Source organism: Aethalodelphis obliquidens, unplaced genomic scaffold (assembly GCF_003676395.1).
Source record: "Aethalodelphis obliquidens isolate GAN/ISIS:26980383/991018 unplaced genomic scaffold, ASM367639v1 scaffold8, whole genome shotgun sequence".
NCBI lineage: Eukaryota > Metazoa > Chordata > Mammalia > Artiodactyla > Delphinidae > Aethalodelphis > Aethalodelphis obliquidens.
Genome location: NW_020837952.1, coordinates 16,719,411 through 16,741,806, shown reverse-complemented (window position 1 = coordinate 16,741,806; position 22,396 = coordinate 16,719,411). Strand labels below are relative to the sequence as shown.

At 35.7% G+C, this 22,396-nt stretch overlaps 1 protein-coding gene across 3 annotated transcripts in view; it reads left to right on the top strand.

Annotated features, from left to right (window-relative positions):
- Positions 1 to 20,178, top strand: part of SAXO6 (stabilizer of axonemal microtubules 6) — a 29,119-nt gene extending 8,941 nt beyond the window's left edge. For 2 of the 3 annotated variants that reach the window (XM_027106954.1, XM_027106956.1), the window contains 11 exons: positions 1,367 to 1,534; positions 2,802 to 2,905; positions 2,987 to 3,086; positions 7,993 to 8,022; positions 8,348 to 8,523; positions 9,595 to 9,888; positions 10,917 to 11,029; positions 11,125 to 11,222; positions 16,161 to 16,413; positions 18,036 to 18,095; positions 19,333 to 20,178. In XM_027106954.1, coding sequence (XP_026962755.1) covers positions 1,367 to 1,534; positions 2,802 to 2,905; positions 2,987 to 3,086; positions 7,993 to 8,022; positions 8,348 to 8,523; positions 9,595 to 9,888; positions 10,917 to 11,029; positions 11,125 to 11,222; positions 16,161 to 16,413; positions 18,036 to 18,095; positions 19,333 to 19,445 — 1,509 coding nt within the window. In that variant the 3' untranslated portion in view covers positions 19,446 to 20,178. The remainder of the gene's footprint in view (positions 1 to 1,366; positions 1,535 to 2,801; positions 2,906 to 2,986; positions 3,087 to 7,992; positions 8,023 to 8,347; positions 8,524 to 9,594; positions 9,889 to 10,916; positions 11,030 to 11,124; positions 11,223 to 16,160; positions 16,414 to 18,035; positions 18,096 to 19,332) is intronic. The other variant, XM_027106955.1, reaches the window with a different exon arrangement.
- Positions 20,179 to 22,396: the final 2,218 nt, after the last annotated feature.

Below are 22,396 nucleotides of genomic sequence, written 5' to 3'. Positions count from 1 at the left end.
ATGCAGTATTTGTCTTTCTGTGCCTGGCTCATTTCACTTAGCATATGTTCTCCAGGTTCATCCATGTTGTTGCAAGTGAGAGGATTTTTTTTTTTTAAGGCTGAATAATAATACATTTTCTTTATCCATTCATCTGTCCATGGACACAGACTGATTCCATATCTTGGCTACTGTGAATAATGCTATAATGAACATGGGAGTGTAGATATCTTTTGAGATACTGATTTCATTTCCCTTGGATATATACCTAGAAGTGGGGTTGCTGGATCTATTTTAAATTTTTTGAGGACCCTCTATACTGCTTTCCATAACGGCCATATCAATTTACATTCCCACCAACGGTGGACTGGGGTTCCCTTTTCTCTGCATCCTTGCCAACACTTGTTACCATTTGTAGTTTTGATAATAGCCATTCTAACATGTGAGGTGAAATCTCACTGATGTTGGTTTATTCCTTGATGATTAGTGATGTGGAGCACCTGTTCGTGTACCTGTTGGCCATTTGTATGTCTTCTTTGGAAAAAAGTTCCTTTGCCCATTTTTAATCAGATTGCTTTTTTTTAATTGAGTTTTATGAGTTCTTTATTATTTTGAATATTAACTCTTTATCAGATATATGATTTGAAAATATTGTGTCTTGGTTTGATGTAGTCCCACTTGTTTATTTTTGCTTTGGTTGCCTTTGTTTTTGGTGTCAAATCCAAAAAACCATCATCAAGACCCATGTCAAGGATCTTAGCCTATGATTTCTTCCAGAAGTTTTATTGTTTCAGGGCTTACATTCAAGTCTTTAATCCATTTTGAGTTAATTTTTATGTATGGCACAAGACAGTGGTCCATTTTCATTCTTTTGTGTGTAGCTGTCCAATTTTCTCAACACCATTTATTGAAGAGACCCTTTCGCCATTGTATGTTCTTGGCTCCTTTGTCATAAGTTAATTGACCATATACATGTGAGCTTATTTCTGGACTCCTTATTCTGTTCCATTGATCTATATGTCTGTTTTTATGCCTCTTTGCCCATTTTTTAATTGGGTTGTTTTCTTGCTGTTGAGTTGAGTTCCTTAAATATTTTAAATATTGACCCCTTATGAGATGAATGCAGATATTTTCTCCCACTCAATATGCTGTCTCTTCACTCTGTTGATTGTTTTCTGTACAGAAGTTTTTTAGTTTGATGCAATCCCATTTGTTTTTGCTTTTGTTGCAATGGATGTTAATTAGACATGTGAAATGAAATTACAGTCGTATATAATTTTCCCTTTTTTGTATCCTATGATTCAACTTCATATGTGAAATTTTTTAAGCAATTGAAGAAGTTCTGTATATTTAACAAAAAACTAAACTAAAGTAATTTTTTTTTAAGGTTTTCCACAATAAAAGCAAATTCATTCCACAATTCCAAGGTAACTCATTCATCCATGAAACTGAATACAAAAGAAATTTTAAGGGTTTATCTCCAGTGAAAGAACCAAAACAAAGAAATCATTTGAAGGAGAACGGAAATTTTGAAACAATATCTCCTGAAAAGAAGGTATTTGTCAGCTCTTTAAACAAAATAAAATCCTCATGATTTGAAACTCTCCACGTTTTCTTTTACTTACCACCATTTGGAACTTTACAAATTTCCTTTTACTTATCACCATTTGAGATTTTGTTTTTAGCTAGTTCACTAATTTGTTTATTTATTCACTAAATGTCAAATGTTCATCTAGCACCTGGTAGAAACCAGGCACCAGGTAGGTACTGAGAATACAATGATAACTACACTAAGCCCTAAGCAGTTCTTGGGTCAGTGGGGAGACAGATCTAAATAATTAAGTGTAATACAGTGCAGCATATGCTTAGCAATACAGCAGGTAAGTCTGCTATGTCTAATATCAAATGATTGTCCTTATAGTATTGTGAGCTCCAGGGGTTACAGTGGTGATGGAAACACATACTTTAAATTAAATAGTGGAAATCAGATAGAAACACACATTCACACATGTATTTTAAACCATAGCTTTAATATGCCAAATTATAGCCAGTATAATTCACACGATTTACCTTGGTATATACAAACGTACTTCTCTGTGTGAAATTACAGCTGTTTCAGTTACAGCATCAGGTTAAAATTATTGTAAATTATAGGTAAATCAGGGGTAAGTCCTATTTTTTGATCTCCTGGAATGTCATACCTGAAATGTTATGGGTTCTAAGAATAAAAATTATATGACTAAAAGTAAAATAATTTATATATATATAAATATACATATATAAAAATTATATATGCATATATATAAGTCATACATATATATTATATATGATGTATATGTTTAATAATATATATACTTGTTGGACCTATGATGTTCTTGAAAAAAAAAGAATTAAGTTATTCAGTAAAGCTGTGTGCTAACTTACAATAATTAAGTGGAAGGTCCCAATGAGTAACAATTAAATGTAAACTTAGAATATCAAGGGAAAATGTAAGACCAGTGTTCAATAGGTCGTTAACATAAAGTTTATTTATTTAGATGTTTGTTAATTAAAACTTTTTCCTAGCCAAGTATCTAAAATTTTTATTGTTAGAAAATGAAACCATATCCTGAGCTATATACTTCAAGAAACTAACCAGATATACTAGTTTCAAAATTTGCTTGTTGATTTTTTATGATTTCTATGTTATCTTTAGTAGTTAAAGCTTACTTTTAAAAACAGAATTGTAATTCAGTATCCAGCTATACTTTACAACATCTGTGTTTTCACTTTAATGTATAACATAAATTGAGCATAAAAAGTTAAAATTATTTTCATTTTAGTATAATAAAACAGATGATCCTTTAAAATTAGAAGCAGAGATGGAATCAAAAGACTTAAACCAGCCTAAAAAGAAACTTACTCCTTGGAGACATCAAAGGCTTGGGTATGTATTTTGTAAGAAAAATATCATGGTATTTAGATGATCAACATGGTGAAATATTTACTCTCATTTCATTTCTGTTAGGAAGGTGAATTCTGAATATAGAGCAAAATTTCTGAGCCCAGCCCAATATTTTTATAAAGCTGGGACTTGGACACGTGTGAAGGAAAACATACCAAATCAGGTGAGTGTATAAGCTCAGGAAGCCCACATGTTCTTTGGCACTATATCAGTTTGATTTCACAATAGTTTCACCTAGTAATAGAGATGACAGTATGAAAATGTATGATGCGGTAATAGCACTAAAAGTATCAGGAACTTCAATTGTATGCATGAGGATATAGTTTATCAGTGTGTTTAGTTTTTTTAAAAATACTAGCTTAGAGATTAGTATTATTATAAGGTCTTTAAAGTTAAAAATGTTTTTAAAATCAAATATGTTAATGAAGTCAGTTTATAGAATTGTAGCATTATAGATTTGATTATTTTATAACCTTCAGACCTCTCTCAATTCAAGATTGATTAATTTTTCAAGATTAGTTTATCTGACTGACGTGCCCTGTTAGCATGTACTAATAGTGCAGTCTGCAAGCACAAGGAAGGAGTGGCCTGTGTTGATAGAGGTTTGAGTTCTAGTGTTGGGATACCCTGACATATGGGAGAAATTCTGAGGATCCTAAAGAAAGGTTGGAAGAAAAGGGTAATTCTAGAATTGGTGAGTGCTAGTTTAGTACTAGCTTCTTATAGCCAAAGGATAAACGGTGGAGCTTTTTTGGTTATTGTGTAGTTAGCATCTTTTAAACTACATCTTGATGGTTTGCTCCCCTTTCTGTGTGAATAAGCTAAATGAGAACATTTTGGATTAGACATTATAAAGAGAGGGATAATTTGGATGGGGAATGAATCTTATTTAGCTCCATACTTTAAACCATGGCTAACAATTATGTGTAATCAGCCTCTGACACTTTGAGCTTCTGGTTCTTGGCTCTGGCAGCTCCCAGACCTATGTCCTGGTGACGATATTGGGTTGGCCAAAAAGTTCGTTCAGGTTTTTCCATACGACGTCACAGAAAACCCGAACGAACTTTTCGGCCAACCGAATATTACTGGGGGCAAAATTCCTATACTCACCTTGGTGAAATCAAGTTAAAAATGAGAACATTGAAAGCAGCCATGACAGAAGAAAGGAATTGAGTCAGTTTTGAATTCTTGAGCAGTTTCTGACCATGCCAGACCTCCGTGAGGATCTCTGTGCCTGAGGAGTCTGATGGGGAATGGGGGAAAACCCCAGGCAAAGGCAGGAGCAGAGTGTGGCCATAGAGGGCGTGTGTGGCCAGTTGGTAGGTGTCAGCCACTGCCCTGTCGTGTTCCGGTACTTTGCTAGGTTGGGTTCATGAGAAGCTCCTTGTTTTGGAAAGATTATCACTTAGTCTGAGACTTCTTTGAACTAAGATGAGTTGGTATTTAGGCCTCAGATGTAAACATTTAATGGACTCAGAGGACTGTTATGTCTGGAGTCGTGATAATGTGACAGTCCTTATCCTGCCCTTGTGGAAGAGAACATTTTTGTTTTTGTTGTTAATTTAAGATCGGTCTTTAAGATTTCCTATTATAATATCTTGGTAATGTGACTTTTCTGAAGGTTTGTTTTATTAATTGCTATAGGTGGTTGAAAATGTTTAAATTAGTAGAATAGTTTGCCTTAACTTCATGGTCAAAATCATTCAAAAAAACAAATTGGAGTTAGAAAAGAATAAGAATTTTTAGTTATGAGGTTAGCGATCACTGATAGTGCTAATAGTTTTAGTCGATCAGGTCATAGACATTTAATATGGGCCATATTTTCTTATATCTTACATTTTTTTCCCTGGAAGATACTTACTGTATGTGGCTGATTTTGAGGTACCTACGTATAAGGTACTCCCTCATTTTCCTACTCCTAACATTTCATGGAATATTATTCACACTCGTCAAATGCATTTGGACATCAGCAACTTTTTTATCATTAGAATATTAACGCACTTTGAATCATGTTACAGTTTTCTAGTCCATGTATCATCTTCATTTCCCTCTTTCTTCTTTGAGATATTGTACTTTTTAAATCTATTTATAGTCTAGTCACTAGATATTTTATCCTGTGTCCCAAGTTCCTATTCACATAACATTAGGGTAGTTGATTTTATTTGTCCAGTGGTTGTATATTTGTTATCTCTATACTATAACCAGTGGCTCTATTCCTAATGCTCGCTTGAAGGCTGTTTTTTAATAATAATCAGCAACTGCAACTGTTAAGTCCAATCCTCAGAATAACTACTGGATCTGTATTAAATGTCTTTTTTTCCTGATTGTTAGGTAGTCTTCTAATCCTCCCAACTGCATTGGTTGAGATAATTTTTTTCTAATGTGTCTTCCAGAAATAGGACTTTGTTTCAAGATGAAGTGCCACATTGAGACATTCTGTAATTTGAGAGACACTGTAAGGACTTTTAGGTATAAGATGACTCTTCATTTTCAGGGGATGATTTTGGGAAAAGGAGTATTTTATTCCCCAGTTTTCTGAGTTTGAATTTTTCACATATAAATTTTAAACAACTTAGTTGAATTCTTAATTTGGGAAAAGAAATCCAGAAAGGAAAACGTTCTACTTATAGCATTTAATATTATGTAACCTGATGGTGTTACTTGACCTGAAAAGGGGTGTGTGTGTGGCTTTAACTGAGTTAGGCATTGTTTATTCATATCATTTTTAGTGGCTCCTTTTTTTGGCTGTAGGGATTGTTTTTAATACTGAGTTCACACCATTGATTTTTTTTTCTCTTTCTAGTAGAACACCTTACTTTGGAAATATCAGCGTCCTATTTTTTCATCTGAGTTTAGGACTACAGAAGTTTAAAATCATGTATTTGTAAAATATAACAGTACTAAGATTATTAACAAAGATTGCTGATAAAGTCAATTTAAAACATTGAGTTTTGAATGTCAGTAACAAATAGAACTGAATAAAGTTTTACAGAATTTCTGTATCTCCCCTCCCTTCTTTAAAAAATGTTGATGTCAGATAAAACTAGGTCACTGTGTACATGGAGGGGATGTTCATCAATCCTCTCATTCATCAATCAGTGAGGTCCTCCCGTATGGATAGAATGCAGCCTTCTCTGCGGCTCCTTCCTGCTCCACCTTACACACAGTGCAGGACTGGTAGGACCCCCTTTTGAAACCACTCCTTCAGTTTATATCTCATTTGTTTATTATGGCATAGATCGTACCAATATTATGATAATGATTTATCATATACGAGGAGATCGGCCTGCTCTACCAGATTGTGAGCACGTTGAGTGCAGGAACTTTCTTGCTTATCTTTGCTACCAGCCGTCTAGCTCAGGCCTAGTGCTTAGTCCATACTCAGGACAGGTTGTGGAATCAATGTTGAAAGGCTACATTCTCCCTCACCTCAAGGAGTTCATAGGTTAATGGGGAAGAATGACACAAGCAATAATTCCAGAAGAATGAAATAAGTACTAGTGGGGATATGCACCAAGGGCTTTGAGAACCCAGGGGGGAGGAAGTGATCCTAAGGCATGAAGATTTTATCCTTTAGGTGATGGAGTGACCATGACACATTTGAAGCATGGGGGTACTTATGCTTCATAAAATCCGGATTATATCAAGGCACTTTATTACAAGCTTCCCATGCATTCAGAATACACTGGTTAAGATTATATCAAGGCACTTTATTACAAGCTTCCCATGCATTCAGAATACACTGGTTAAGAGTTCAACAGACTCAATACCTATTAAATGCAAAAACCATTATTAGTAATTTTCTTTAAAGCATAAGAGTTGAAAAAATGATAAATGAACATGGCTTAATTTTTTTAACAGTGAAGAAAACAATATTTTGAATTATCTTTTAGGAATGTTTCAGGTTTGGTTCATTAGAGCAGTAGGACTCTTTTGGGATTATGTGTTTTCTTTTGCCCTGGCAGGCGCTGTCCTTTGCTTTGTCTGATTCCCTAGAGATGTAGAACTTGCATCTCTCTGCATCAGTAGTATTTCCTTAAGGAGCTGAGGATATGTTTCTCCAGTTGCTTTTGCAATGCCAATTTTCATTATTTGCTTTTTTGCCTTTAAGTGAGAGAAAAGCAGTTTTTTTCTTTGCTTTTATTTTTTTAACTTTTTATTTTATATTAGAGTATAGTTGATTAACAATTTTGTGATAATTTCAGTTGTACAGCAAAGTGATTCAGTTATACATACACATGTATCTATTCTTTTCCCATTTAGGTTGTTACATAATATGAGAAAAGCGATTTTAGCAGACAGTATCCAGGTATCCTTTTAAGGCTAATATTTGTATTTATGATAGGAAAAAATGATACAATTTTTTGAGAATAAATTATTTTAAGCAGATTATTCAAAACTTTTAAGCTGCAACTTAATTTTTTTACATTGTGGAATTGTATTCAGGGAAGCCAGAAGGTGGCAGTATGATGTATAAAATGAAAGGGTTTCAATGAGTATAAAAGACGCCTTTTCACGTGAAAATATGTTATTTGCATATTAGGGAATTCAAGTCACCTTATATCAGTAGTTCATCAGAACTTTTTTTTGGTATCCTGTTGCTTTGTCAAATATATTACAGTTATTATTTTGTGGGATATTCTTTTAAATTATGTATTTAATACTGGTTTTGCTGATTACAAGGGAATGTTGAGGAATGTGGAGAGGAAAGCCTCATGACTCTCTCAGTGGAGCTTCTGTAGTAGTAGCAGCAGGTGTATATAAGCCCAGAAGTAAAGACTGGGGCTAGGGGTTTCTGGCATGTCAGTACTCTTCCAGAGGTGGGGAAATAGTAATTAGGTTACCTTGTTGCGGACAGCATTCCACCCATGCAAGAACGTGGTTGATTTTCAAGGCAATGTTAAAGTATCTTGGTTACTGAATTAAATGCTACTAAAAATACTAAAAAAAAATTGACAAGTTTGGTATATATTTAGAAGGAAAAATAATAAGGTATTTCAGTGATTCCCATTAATATTCGATTATGGCATTAACCTGTCATTAAGTATGTTTCTGTATTCCTCCCCTAGGGTTCTCTAAATGCCATGTGGTATGCGGAGGTTGGTTGCTTTTGAGTTTTTAAATCTGTAATAATGCATAGAGTACTTGTGTAATTTCAGTTGAAGTAAGAAGTAGGTGTCGATATTTTTCTTAGCTGCTGCAAATTTCTCCCTGCCTGCTGGCCTGAAGTAAAATAACTGCACTGTGCATCAGCTTGACTGTTTTAATTTCTGCTTAAAAATGCACATAGTATATGTGGCTACTTTTGCCTTTCTTTCTCCTTGGTCTCTGGCTGTATTTGTACAATGTCTTGGATATGCTACTTGGTGATATTTGCAAAGGAGCATTTACAATGATACATGATATCTCAACTCTCCTGCATAGGTTAAAGAACTCCGAGAGAAGGCTGAGTTTTATAGGAAACGAGTTCAGGGAACTCATTTTTCTCGGGACCATCTGAATCAGATTCTGTCTGAAAACAACCGCTGTTGGGATGTCTCCTCGACCACGAGCTCAGAAGGAACCATTAGTAGCAACATTAGAGCACTAGATCTTGCTGGGTGAGATGTTATTTGTGGATGGTGGAAAAGTATGTTATAGCTTATGTAGATCATGGAATTACATAGGAAAATGATATGAAGACTCAAAAGTCGTCTAGTCTAATGGAAATATACCAGCCACTTATTACATTTCATTATTTTTAGTTTATTCTCTGTGAAAAGTAAAGCTATACATACTTGCTTTACACGCTTGGGTAGAAATAATACATAATTTAAATCTGGAAGATTGGATTTTATAAAATTCCTTCTTAGCAATTAAGAGTAGACTAGGGATGACTATACAGTAGACGTAAAAAACTTTAAAAAGTAAAACAAAAAGAAAAAGGTAACAATAATAAAAACTTAGAGAATATTATCTATTAGTACATTTCCATTATCATTCATTAATGGATTTTTGTGGTTAATATGGAACTTCCACCCTGATTCTATGGAAGAATTCTCTGCTATTTTGGGTTTTAAAGTGAACACAATTAAACTGTTTCTAAGAGGAATAGCACATCGATTTGTAGCAAATAAAATAGTTTTTGGTTTTTATAGTGTATTAGTGTAGCCATACATACCAAATTAACTATAAATTCTAATTATGTGACATCTGATTTTAAAAGTTCATCACAAAATCTGTTAACAGTGACTTGAAAAGATTAATATATCTAAAATATAAAATTGGAATCAGCTTATTTGATCCATAAGTACACATGAGTTTGTGCACAAACCCTAATTGAGTAACTGAACAAGTTAGACCATGTGAGGGGGTTCTAGTTTATGTATGCAGAGGCCACTCGAGAGATACATGTGAGTTTTATCAGCAGTGGTGCAGGCATATATGTGTGATGGGAGGAGTAGAAGGAGATAAATATAATTTATTTTGGAATATTTTAATAGATTGTAACTTTAACTTCTATTGTAAAATGAACTCTTAATTCGATTTTTTTCTTCAGTATCTGGGCAAGGCAATATCAGTGGGAAACAGAGTTGTGAACGATGGAAGGCAATGACGGACTTATTAAAATAAGTATCAATTAGAAACCTCAAACTACTCAATTTAAAATAAAACTTATTTTTGTTATGCAGAGATCCTACAAGCCATAAGACTTTGCAGAAATATCCTTCTACAAAACTAGAAGAAAAAAGACCTATCTTGGAAGAACAGCCCCAGAAAACTACCACAGAGAAATTGGGTGTGTCAGATGCTCCCATACCTGTTAGAAGGCGTCTGGCTTGGGATGCAGAGAACACCACTGAAGACACACAGAAACAGCCAAGAGAAGAGGAGGAAGAGGAGGAAAGGGACAAGCAGGTTAATGTGGGAGAGCTAGAGAAGTTGGAAGTACAGGAAAAATCTAAAGCAGACAAAATAAAAGAAGGGTGAGCATTTTAAATTAATCAGTATATAGGCGCATTATTGTTCACAGTTAATATGTATTTCGTTTTGTCACTAATTAATTATAGTGGTTTACACTTTGGTTTTATGACTAATAAAGAGCAGATTTTACTTTAATGTCACGAAATAGGCATTTCTTTATGGTTTATATAATTTGATTCACTCAGGTATTTGAGTCACCACTGCTTGGTAGTTGAACACTTGAACATTGAGCTACTTGGGGAGGGAGTAGTCAGGGTTATTTTCATTTATATCCTCCTAATTATGATTTGCTAGATATCTCTGGAAGTATGACTTTATGACTTGAAGAAAATAACTGATATTCTTTACTATCAGATGGTTATACTACCAAAAAGAAAGAAAAGATGTTTTGTAATATTAAAATAAGTGATTTCCTACCAAACGTAAAATCGATAGCTAGTGGGAAGCAGCTGCGTAGCACAGGGAGATCAGCTTGGTGCTTTGTTTCCACCTAGAGGGGTGGGATAGGGAGGGTGGGAGGGAGATGCAGGAGGGAAGAGATATGGGAACATATGTATATGTATAGCTGATCCACTTTGTTATAAAGCAGAGACTAACACACCATTGTAAAGCAATTATACTCCAATAAAGATGTTAAAAAATTTTTTTAATAAAATAAGTGATTTCTGCAAATAGCTAATTTCCATTGATTTATATGCAGAATGCTTTGGGGAGTGGTTCTCTGCCATTGGTTATGGTATTTTTTTGTCCATAGTCCAACGCCCTTAGCATTCATTCGTGAGTTTTGCAGCTAATATGGAAGTTAGGTTCTGATATAATGGAAGAATTCTCTGGTGTGTTGCTGACTTGCAGTGATCTTAACTCTTTTCCAATATTCAGTTACTCTTAACTGTGCGTAGATTTGTTTATTTTTTTCAGAAACAAAATGGCCTTCTCTTATAGGTCTATAGTTTAATTGCATAATGATGGCAAAGTATTTTTTTTATTATATTTTCTGGAGGACGTGCTTCATAATTGTTTTAATTTGTAGGTCGGAGTCGTCTTCTGTGTCCTCAGGAAAAGGAGGCAGGCTTCCTACTCCGAAGCTAAGAGAACTTGGTGGAATCCAGAGGACTCATCACGATCTTACCACTCCAGCTGTTGGTAACAGGCAAACATTGTGCAGTTCTTATTTCACCTGCTTTCTCTACATGATAATTTAGTTTAATCAAAATATAACATCTTTTGCATTTTTCCAGGTGGTGCTGTTTTAGTGTCTCCATCTAAAATGAAGCCTTCAGTTGCAGAACAGAGAAAAAGAATGTCCTCTCAGGATGGCTTAGAAACTTTTAGGAAGGTAAATATTTATATTTTGGAGAAAAAAACATCTCTTCAGGAGTGATTATTTTAGTCACATGCAATAAGTGAATGAGAGGTTCCGATTTTAGAAAATTCTGCCTATCATATATGGAGATGATGCTCTTAACTTACTTTCAGAAGGCAAAGGCATTGAATTGTTTTTTTGGGTAGTGGCACTGTATTTCTGCTATACTTTCAATTTTTGTCAGTAGTGACAACAGGAAGAGAGAGAAGAAAAACAATACTATTGGAGCATCTTCTGTGGCAGTTTTGTTCCAGCTATGTTCCAGATGCTGATTTAACACTAGAGATGTAGCAGTGAAAGGAGCAGGTAAAAATCCTGGCCCTCACTGAACTTACATTCTAGTGGAGGAGAGAGACAATAAACAGGATAACTAGGTAAAATGCATAGTATTTTAGATAGTGATAAGAACTAAGGAGAAAAATAAAGCAGGGGAAGTGAGTAGGAAGTGGCGAGGGAAGTTCTCACTGAGAGGGTAACATTTGAGCAGAATCTGAAGCAGGTGAAGGACTGACCCATATGCATATCTAGGAAGACATTCCAGGCAAAAAGAATAGCAAGTGAGAAGGTGAGAAGGTACCTGATTCTTTGAGGAACAGGCAGGAGTGGAGCTGAGAGCAAGAAAGGGAGAACAGGATGGGCAATGAGGTCAGAGGCATAATGAGGAACTAAATTGTGTAGGGCCTTATAGGTCATAGCAAAGACTTTGAATTTTATTCTGAATGAAATGGAAAGCCTTTAGAGGGGCAGAGGAGTGATGATTTGACTTGGGTTTTTCCAAGGTCACTCTGGCAACTGTATTGGGAATAGACAGTAGGGGTGCAAGAGCAAGGGCTTGAAACTGGTTAGTCAGTTACAATATCCAGGCAAGAGTTGATGGTCATTTGGATCATAGCAGTAGCTGTACCAGGAGCTAGATTTGGTTATTTTCCATTGTCTACCCCTTGGTGGCTGGTAGGCAGAGGAGTCATTAAACTCACTTAACACAGTCATTTTTTTCCTTTGTTTTCTTACAGAAGCTACTATTGTAATAACATTAAATCTGTAAGTCATTCAGTTTGCAGTGAATTATCCCTGTCATTCAGTTGCCCTTGGTTAATATCATTCTGTATCTCTTTTTTTTTTACCATAGGAATTAGGAAGACTATATTATATTATCCAGAAATATTTTCACCTTGAATTGTGGGAGTGTTGTGGGGCAGCAGCAATTTGGGGAACTTCTGTGGGGATGATCATAATAGCTAGCATTTACTGAGCACTTACTATGTTCTAGGCTCTGTGCTAAGTACTTTACATGTGTTAATTTGTTCAGTCTTCATAATGGTGGAGTAGGATTTGTCCCCAGGCAGTCTGTTCTCAGAGCCCACATTTTTAACCCCTAAACAACACTGTCTCACAAGACTTGAGAGTAGAATTCTCATGATATTGGTTTGATAGTCAAGTACCATCTGTACATTTTAAAAATGATATTAAAAACCCAAGTGTATGTTAGCTCACTTCATTCAGCAGATGTTTCTTATCCATTTACTTACATGCTAGATGCTGTGGTTGTGATAATGAGCAAAAATAGACATGGTACATGATTTTGTTGAACCTACAGTCTTGTGAGAATCATACCCCCAAAAAAGTAAAATTAAAACTAATAATAGTTTCAAAGAAGTATATAGTGCTGTCCTGGAAGGAATTGACCTAGTCATGGAGATCAGGAAGCTTCTTGAAAGTCAAGGATGCTTCTTTGAAGAAGTCATAATTGAGTTGAGATATAGAGGAAGAAGAGTTAACCAGGTAAAAAGGGAGGGGAGGAGAAGCATAGCATATGCCACAGTTCCGTGGAGAGAAAGGGCATATTTTTTTGTTTTTAATTTTATTTTTGATGTGGACCATTTTTTTTAAGTCTTTATTGAATTTGTTACAATATTGCTTCTGTTTTATATTTTGGTTTTTTGGCCACGAGGCATGTGGGATCTTAGCTCCCTGACCAGGGATTGAACCCACACCCCCTGCATTGGAAGGTGAAGTCTTAACCACTGGACCGCCAGGGAAGTCCCATGGACATAGAGTTTTAGGAAACAAAGACCAGTGCAGTGTGTGGCAGGGAGCAGGAGCAAGATGAGGCTGGAAGAGACAGCAATATTGAGAATTTCTTTCATCTCAAGTAAAAGGGAAAACGACTGAAATATTTTAAATATGAGAGTGTTGTGATTGATTTATGTTTTGCAAGATCTCTCTGGCTGCCGTGGAAGGCAAGAGTGGACTGTGGATACCTTTGAGAGCCCATTGCAGTAGTCCAGATAGGAGCTGTGATAGCTTGGACTAAAGAGGGTGGGCATAGACGTGAGCGAAACTGAAGAATTGTGTAAGGGGAACAATGTCAAGGCCTGGAGCTGGGTTGGATAATGACTTCTAGGTTTCTGGCTTGCCCAGCAGGATTGATGGAGAGTGCCACGCACTGAGTAAGAGAACTCTGCACGAAAGCCATCTTTGGAGGGGAGTATCAGGAGTTTCGTTTTCATTCACTCAGTTCAGAATTTACTGTGCTCTTACTATGTATCAAACACTGTTCTGGGATCTGGGGATTCATTGGTAATCAAGATAAAATTCCTGCGATCGTGGAACTTACATTTTCATTGGGAGAAGTAGACAAATGATTTTTTAAAAAAGAATTTCAGATAGTAGTAAGTGCTATCAATTAAATAAAACTGAAAACGACCTCCAAGGGGTGGGTGAGACTGCTTTAGTTTGGGTCATCAGGACAGGCACCTCTGAGGAGGTGACATTTTAGCAAGACCTGGCTGATGAGGGAGGTGCCCATGCAGAGATCTGGGCTGGAGATTGTTTTCCAGGTAGAATGAACAGCAAGTGCAGGTGAACAACAGTGAGCGTTTCATCGAGAGTGAAAAGGTCTGTGTGACTGGAGCCTGGAGAAAGCAGGGGAGAGGGTGGGGAATGAGGGTGGAAAGGGAGTGGGCAAGGGAGCTGGGTAAGGAGTGGGATGTTCTTCTAATGGCACTGGGAAGCTCTTGGAGGATTTTAAGCAGTAAAGCAGATATAGATCTCTGATACACTTGGTAACTAAAATCACTCTGGCTACTCAGTGGAGAATGGGCTATACTGGGGGAGAGTAGAAGCAGTGAGGCCAATAAGGAGGCTTTTAGGTTCAAGAACAGATCATAAAGTCAAATTAAACCTGGGAACCCCATGTATTACAAATATTCTATAGATTTAATTCAGGTTTTAACAGTAATGAAACCAATTTGACAGAAGTTCCAAATTCTACATATATGTATACAAAAAGAAAAAACCAAAAGAACGATTTTCATAAGAGATCTTTGTAATTAAAAAGGGAAGCAGGGGCTTCCCTGGTGATGCAGTGGTTGAGAGTCCGCCTGCCAGTGCAGGGGACACGGGTTCATGCCCCAGTCTGGGAAGATCCCACATGCCACGGAGCGGCTGGGCCCGTGAGCCATGGCTGCTGAGCCTGCATGTCTGGAACCTGTGCTCCGCAACAGGAGAGGCCACAACAGGGAGAGGCCACAACAGTGAGAGGCCTGCGTACCGCAAAAAAAAAGGGAAGCAAGTGGAAAATTTGTGGTTTTATCTTAGATCTTGATTTAAAAATATTTGTTTTTTGGATGAGACCCCAGGCTATCTCCCCTTTGAAGCAATAAGCCCTCTAATTGCAGAAAATGATGCCTAAGGTCAGAAAGCAATGTTTTGAACATTACATTGATAAACTCAAAGTTAATAACTAAAGGCAACAATTACAAGGAATGATCAGGAAAGTTTGGGGCTATATTTGATACTACTTGTTTACATTCTCCTCAAAAGTAAAATTATACAGGGACTTTTCTATTCATGATATATTATCATTGTGGAAAAACAGAAAATACTGAGCAAACCAAAAAAGAAGGTAATTCATACCTACTGTTCAGAAACATCCGTTGTTGAATTTGAGTTTAGATATATAGTGTATTTGTTTATTATACTGTAGATAAGTTTTCATAATACATTTTTCTTGCCTAGCAATGTATTGTGAACATACATCCATACCATTAATTTATAATCTGACTTTTAATTGTGATATGATGTACGATCTGTAGTTATACTATAGTTTTTTTTTTAACTAGATGCTCATTGTTGAAATGTATTTTTTAAAACTAGATGCCTATTGTTATTTCTTAGTTTTACTTTATTTTGAAAAAATGCTTTAAAGAAATCCATTCTTTACCTGCATTTTTGTTCATATTGTTGTTACCTATTTTTATGTAAATACTCCCTAAGTATTAATTGTGTGGTCAAAGAGCCACAGTATTAAGGTTTTTGCTATCTTGCCAGCTCCCCTGGAAGGTTGTCCTACCAGTAACACTGGATAAGAGTGCCAGTTTTCTGCATCCTTGTCAGCTCAGGGTATTATAGTTTGTTTGTTTGTTTTAATTTATCTTTGTAATTTGGTAAGTGAAAAATTACTATGTCATTGCTTTTATTTTGTAATTATTTGATTATCAGTGAGGTGTGGAATATGTTTGCTATTTGTAATTTGTATGTATATGAATTGCTGACATGTATCCTTTTTCTACCTTTAAATTAGGTTTATCTTACTACTTTTAAAGAAATATTTATGTAACAGTGATAATAATTCATTGTCCATCCAGTAAGTTGTATATTTTCCCCAAGTTTGTCATTTTTCTTTCATTTTTTAAATATTTACATATCTTTTGTTTTTACTTAGCTAAATATCTTTATCTATATCGGTTGTTAGGCTTATAAAACCTTCCCCACATGGAGGTTACATAAATTTTCCCCATATTTTTTCCTACTGCTTTTATGGTTATATACTTTTGTGTGTTTAAATGTTTGTTTTGTTTATATATGTACACACGCATATACGTATTTTGTTTTGTTTTTGTCATTTAGAAAGAAAGTCGTGCTATACCCCTCCTGACTTCTCCAGCTGCTGGTCTAAAAACAATTGATCCCTTGCCTTTGAGGGAAGATTCTGAACCCAATATCCCCAAATTTGCTGAGACAACTCTTCCAGTTTCAAAAATTCCAGAAAATCCAACTAACACACCTGGGCAGTCTCCATCTCCACCCTGTGCCCCATCCTACTGGCATCCTTCTCGTCGAATTCAGGGCTCCCTGAGAGATCCAGAATTTCAGCATAATGGTAATTACTTGGATTTTAGTTTTTTGTCTATTAAAATGAAAGTGTTATACTGATAGATACAAAGGCTCTGAGTATATACTATGTATTAATAAGTTGTGTTATTTAGTTTTTTAGTTAATGTAATAGATTTCTTTAAATAGAAAAAAATCTCATCTCTGGAACACTCAGTTGTGCTGTACCCAAGTTCACTTTGGTCTAAGTGTGAGGTGTCTCTCATGTTCTTTCCCATAAACATCCAGGCAACTCACTAAGTGCCATAGCACCTCTTCCCCAGGCGTGACAACCAAAGATGTCTTCAGACATTACCAAATGTTGCCTGGTTGTAGAATTCAAGGTCATAAAATATTTTCCTTTGGTTTTATTAGGTGTTGCTCTGCTGTTTTCTAACGTCCACTATTATGACTGAGAAGTCTGAAGCTCTTTTTATTTTTGATCTTTTGTATGTGGCTTTCTTTTTTTTCCTGGCAGCTCTTGGCATCTTCTCTTTATACCCAGTGCTCTGAAGTTTTATAGTGGGTCCCTTTTCATTCATTTTGCTAGTACTCACTAGACCTTTTCAATCTGAAAAGTCATGTTCCTCAGTTCTGGGAAATTTTCTCAAGTTATTTAGTCAGTGATTTCTTCCCCTCCACTTTCTATTTCTTCCTTCCAGCACTACTATTTTTCAGATGTTGGACGTGTTGAACATGATATTTTCTTATCTTACCGCTCCTATTTTCCATGTCTGTCTTTTTGTTTTAATTTGAAAGGGTCACTAATTTTTATCTTCTACTTGAGTTTTTAAATGATATTTTGCTATATTTTTAATTTCTAAGATTTTTAAAATACTACATACTCCTTTTATACAGCATCCAGTTCTTATTTCATGGATGGCATGTTTTATCTGTTTGAGGAGATAAATGATATATATAATACCCCTATTTTGAATATGTGCCCCCAGTTGAATCCGGTGTCCTTCAGTCAAAGTAGCTCTGATAAACCTTCTCCAGCAATGAGACCTCCATTCCTCTTTTGGGAGAGTTACCCTGCTGTACAAATTTGAAGAAGGATCTGGCAGACTTTTGTAGAAAGACTTTCAACTAGATTCCTGACTCAGTTTTACCTTCGCTCCAACTCTCAGTGGTACTCAGAACTCCCAAAACCCCAGCCATCAGGGGAGTAAATTGGTTGCTTCTTGGTATCCCTCCTCTGCTGCTAAGGATTCAGCTCACTTGGCTATGATGACCACATACTCACTGCCCTTCCATTTGCTTCCCACTTTCCAAAATTTTGGTGCTGTTTTCTTGCTTCCCATTTTCGCTGTCCTGTGGGTTTATATCACTTTTGTAGATGTGTGTAGTCCAGCTGCCATCTTTAAAGAGAAGCTTACTGTATTTCTTTAAAGTTAGAATAGATCAGTATTTTCACTGAAAAGAATCCCAGGAGATTATCCATTGTTTGTTTACATATTTGCTAAGTACATTATGAATTAATGAATGGCCCTTTGGCAGTAATTTCTATTAAAGTTATAAAATTAATAAATTTTCTGACAGCCTACCTTCACTTAGAGTTGACTAGAAATAAGATACACTGTTGAGTGGCTTTGAAGGATAATTTCTTCTGGCTTTTTTTTTTTTTTTAAGTGGGAAAATCAAGGATGAACAATTTCCAGTTACCCCAGCAAGAAGCCTTTAATGATGAAGGTATTTTAATAGTCAAAGAACACAAGATAAAAGTATAATGTTTTATTATATAGTAGTTCATAATAGTATGATCTTACATTTGGTTAGCACTTTATAGTTTACAAAGTACTTCTACAGATGTCATTTCATTAGAACCTTGAAACCCTGTGAAGAGGGTGAAATTATCCCCATTTTATAAATGAGTAAACTGGAAAATAAGCCTTGAAGAATCTTTTTTAAAACAAACAGTTGGCAAGAGATTGTGCCTAGCATCACACCTAAGGTCAGTACTCTGTTTTACAGCCTGGGTAGCTGGTGGCTCAGGAATTCAGCCTAGCATTATATCCATCATTTTTTTCATATGTCTGTATATTCTTAAAATATATATAATTAGGGAAAATGAATTTTTTTTCTTTCGGTTTGACAAATTCATTTGCTTCTAATAGTGGCAGGAGGAATTTTGAATTCTCAGTGTTGAACAATTGAAATTACTATTTTAAATGCACCCTAAGAAGTATGAAATTACTAAATTTATAAATTTTGAATTTGAAATTAAATTTGAATTAATACTTTATGTATTATAGCTTCACACACATTAAAGGTTTTCTCTTAGCAAGTTTGAGACTTTTTTCAGAATTCAGTGAGCTGGAAATCAAGTTGCTATGTTTTGAAATGCCAATATCTGGACACTTTGAATCCAGTTCTGTTTTCTTTTTAATGGAAGAACAGTGTTTACAAATAACTTGATAAGAGATTTACTTGCTCCGATTGTGGAATTTCACTAATAATGAAGGGTAGCATATTAAAGTCAGACATTATTTCTATATTAAGTGAAATTATTTTAGAAATGTGATGTGAGTACCATGTTAAGGTATGGCATTTCATTTTTAAAACATTAAAGTTCTGCTCAAACAGCTGTGCTTTTTAAAGTAGGACGAGACAATATGATGATGAACTGTTTCCGAGTAATACTGAAATCACAGGCCAGGTGTTTAGGTAATGACATAGTGGGATTTCAGGAAGGAAACAATGCTCATTTCACATTAAAATGTTTGATTTCTAAATATGATAAACTTGGAAAATTACTATGAACTATCCTAAAAATGTTGATATCTTGTATTTTAATAGATTACTGGTTTCTGACAGAGTCAATATTGACATTACAAAGCTTGATGCTTTTAATTTGCTGTTAATGTTTTGAAACATAGTATTTTTATAAGACATATTTTTTGCACTGAATATAATTCTTTCGTTGCAGATGAGGACAGATTGTCGGAGATTTCTGCTCGCTCTGCAGCTTCTAGTCTCCGGGCTTTTCAAACTCTGTCACGAGCTCAGAGAAGGAAGGAGAATTTCTGGGGCAAAACATAATTAGACATACACCTAGTTAAATTGTTTTTATCTAGGGGAACCACTGGCATAATCTTCTTTATTGCTTTACTATGTTAAGACTACAAGTGTTTGGATTTTTTTCTAACATTTCCTACCTAAAAAGAATTGTTTGATTTTTCAATAGCCAATTCAATTTACTTGGAAAATTTTTAACATAGGTTCATAAAAATTTAACTTTTGAAGAATTCGTTTTGCATCTGTCCCAAAGTACAAAGACATAGAGTATATAGTTCTTCACATGTTCTAACTTGTATTAGGTGTCAGGGGTAGCTGGTAGAATTGTGAATTTCACCTATCCAGAGAATATTCTTAAAAATGAATAAAGTGAAGTAAAAATTAAGATATAAGTGTGAAGTATACATTCCCCCCAAGATTGGCTTTATGTATGTTTACAGTTGTAGATGTCATAAAATGAGTTTGTTGTTCCTTTAACTTTTGCTGTGGTGTTTATTTTTATTTTAGTACCTTCTGTATATGGTTACAGTGTTAAAATAATTGTTCTTTAGATTGAAAATACCAGCTTTTGTATATACTTATTTATGTAACAAAGTTTGCTGAGAGAATATGTATATTTTTGATCTTTGTGTGTATTCTGTTTGTATAAGGACTTTGGCTTACATTTGAATAATGTCTGAATTTTGAAAAATTATTTGTAAAATGGAGAATTATAACTTTGTAGACATTTTGAAATAAAAATTGATCAAGTGTTTCAGTTCTGTTTGTTTCAAGGGTTTCAAGGGTTTGGCTTCTCTAGAAAGTTATTATCTGGAACAAATAATTATTTTTTAAAAACATTCTACTCACAACAACTTAAACATATCATACTTCTTTTGCAGCTTGGTCCAAATGCAGCAAAACTGAGTCCACAATGTTTTTGCACAAGTGTAGGAAAAATGTAGAATTTCCAAGGCAAACTCATTTTTTAAAAATTTAACACAAACTTTTTTTTTTTAAGAATTTTTGTTTTTAACATATTTATTTTTGGCTGCACTGGGTCATTGCTGCACGTGGGCTTTCTCTAGTTGCAGTGAGCAGGGGCTACTCTTCGATGCGGTGCACGGGCTTCTCATTGCGGTGACTTCTCTTGTTGCAGGGCACGGGCTCTAGGCGTGCAGGCTTCAGTAGTTGTGGCTCATGGGCTCTAGAGTGCAGGCTCAGTAGTTGTGGCGCACGGGCTTAGTTGCTCCGTGGCATGTGGCATCTTCCCAGACCAGGGCTGGAACCCATGTCCCCTGCATTGGCAGGCAGATTCTTAACCACTGTGCCACCAGGGAAGTCCCTAACACAAACTTTTTGACTATACTTCTTTACTCTTAGGACATGTTCTGTGGTCTTACTCTTTATCTTGCAGGTCATGATAAACTTAATTTTCTAAAAAGTATGGATTTCATAAAATATTTACAATAGATAGAAGGTACTGAAGATGATACACAGAATATTCATGCCTGTTGGTTAGAAAGCAAGTGAACAGTCTGTTCTAAAGTGCTTAATTTGGTTGAGTGTTTTTGCAAATCACTGATTCACAATAAGTCTTAAAGATCTTATGTTACCATGAGGTTATAAAGAACTGTGGTCATGCAAAGTATTTGCTTACATTTCACAGACCTTTTAAAAACGTTTGTTAATTTAAAAACTAAGGCACTAAAGATGGAAATAAAAACTAGAAATTAGTGTATAATTGGATTTTAGAACACAGAACACAGATCATCTTGGCTTCTATACAAATGTGTACTGAGGCATATTGTAAAATAAATTTGAAACATTATTTCTCTGGAAGCTTAGATGTATCATTGTGTTCTTTCTAAAAAGCTTGTTAGTTTAGTTGGTTAGCATAGAGTTTTCAATGGCTGACCAGTGATCTACAGTAAAGAGAGGAATTATAGCTTGCTTGCAGGGAATTGTGCATAACACACAGTCTGTTTTACCTAAGCCACAGAGTGTAGAATCTGGATATACCCTTTGGATAAGTCAGACCACATGAACTTGGTCTATCAGGTGTTAAGATGGATTAGGGTATGGTTATCATGAGGCTGAGGTCATTACCCCAGCCTCCGCATGACACTTTAGCTTTGCAGTATACTTCTGACTGCCTCTTAAAAGCCCTATTCAGAGGCCCAAGGGAGAGAATAGTGTTGAGGGATCAGTACTGTTTCATCATTCTCCCTAAAAGAGCAACTCAAAGGACATGCATTTGAGTTGGTGAGTGGTTTTAATTACTCGAGAAATGCTCCATGAGATTTGCTGGCATCTAGGAGTTGGAGTTGTTAATTCAATTTTTTATCAATTTTATTAAGGCATACTTATGTATAATCTGCAGTTATTAAAAATTTTGCAGCTCAATGAGTTTGGAAAAAATGTGTACATCGTGAAACCAACACCACAACCAAGATACATTGTATTTCCATCATGGAAAAAGTTTCCTCATTTCCCTTTGCAGTTCAGTCCATCCCTCCACCCCTGGTCCCCAAGGCAATCACTAATCTGTTTTCTGTCAGTATAAATTAGTTTACAAGAATTTTATTATTTATTTATTTTTGACTGTGTTGGCTCTTTGTTGCCGCGTGGGCTTTCTCTAGTTGCGGAGAGCAGGGGCTACTCTTCATTGCGGTGCACGGGCTTCTCACCGCGGTGGCTTCTCTTGTTGTGGAGCACGGGCTCTAGGCTCGTGAGCTTCAGTAGTTGTGGCATGTGAGCTCAGTAGTTGTGGCTCCCGGGCTCTCGAGCGCAGGCTCAGTAGTTGTGGCGCACGGGCTTAGTTGCTCCGCGGCATGTGGGATCTTCCCAGACCAGGGATTGAACCCACGTCCCCTGCATTGGCAGGCGAATTCTTAACCACTGTGTCACCAGGGAAGTCCCACAGAATTTTATATAAATGGAACTATCTTTTATATATGACTTTCACTCAGAATGTTTTTGAGAGTCATCTATGT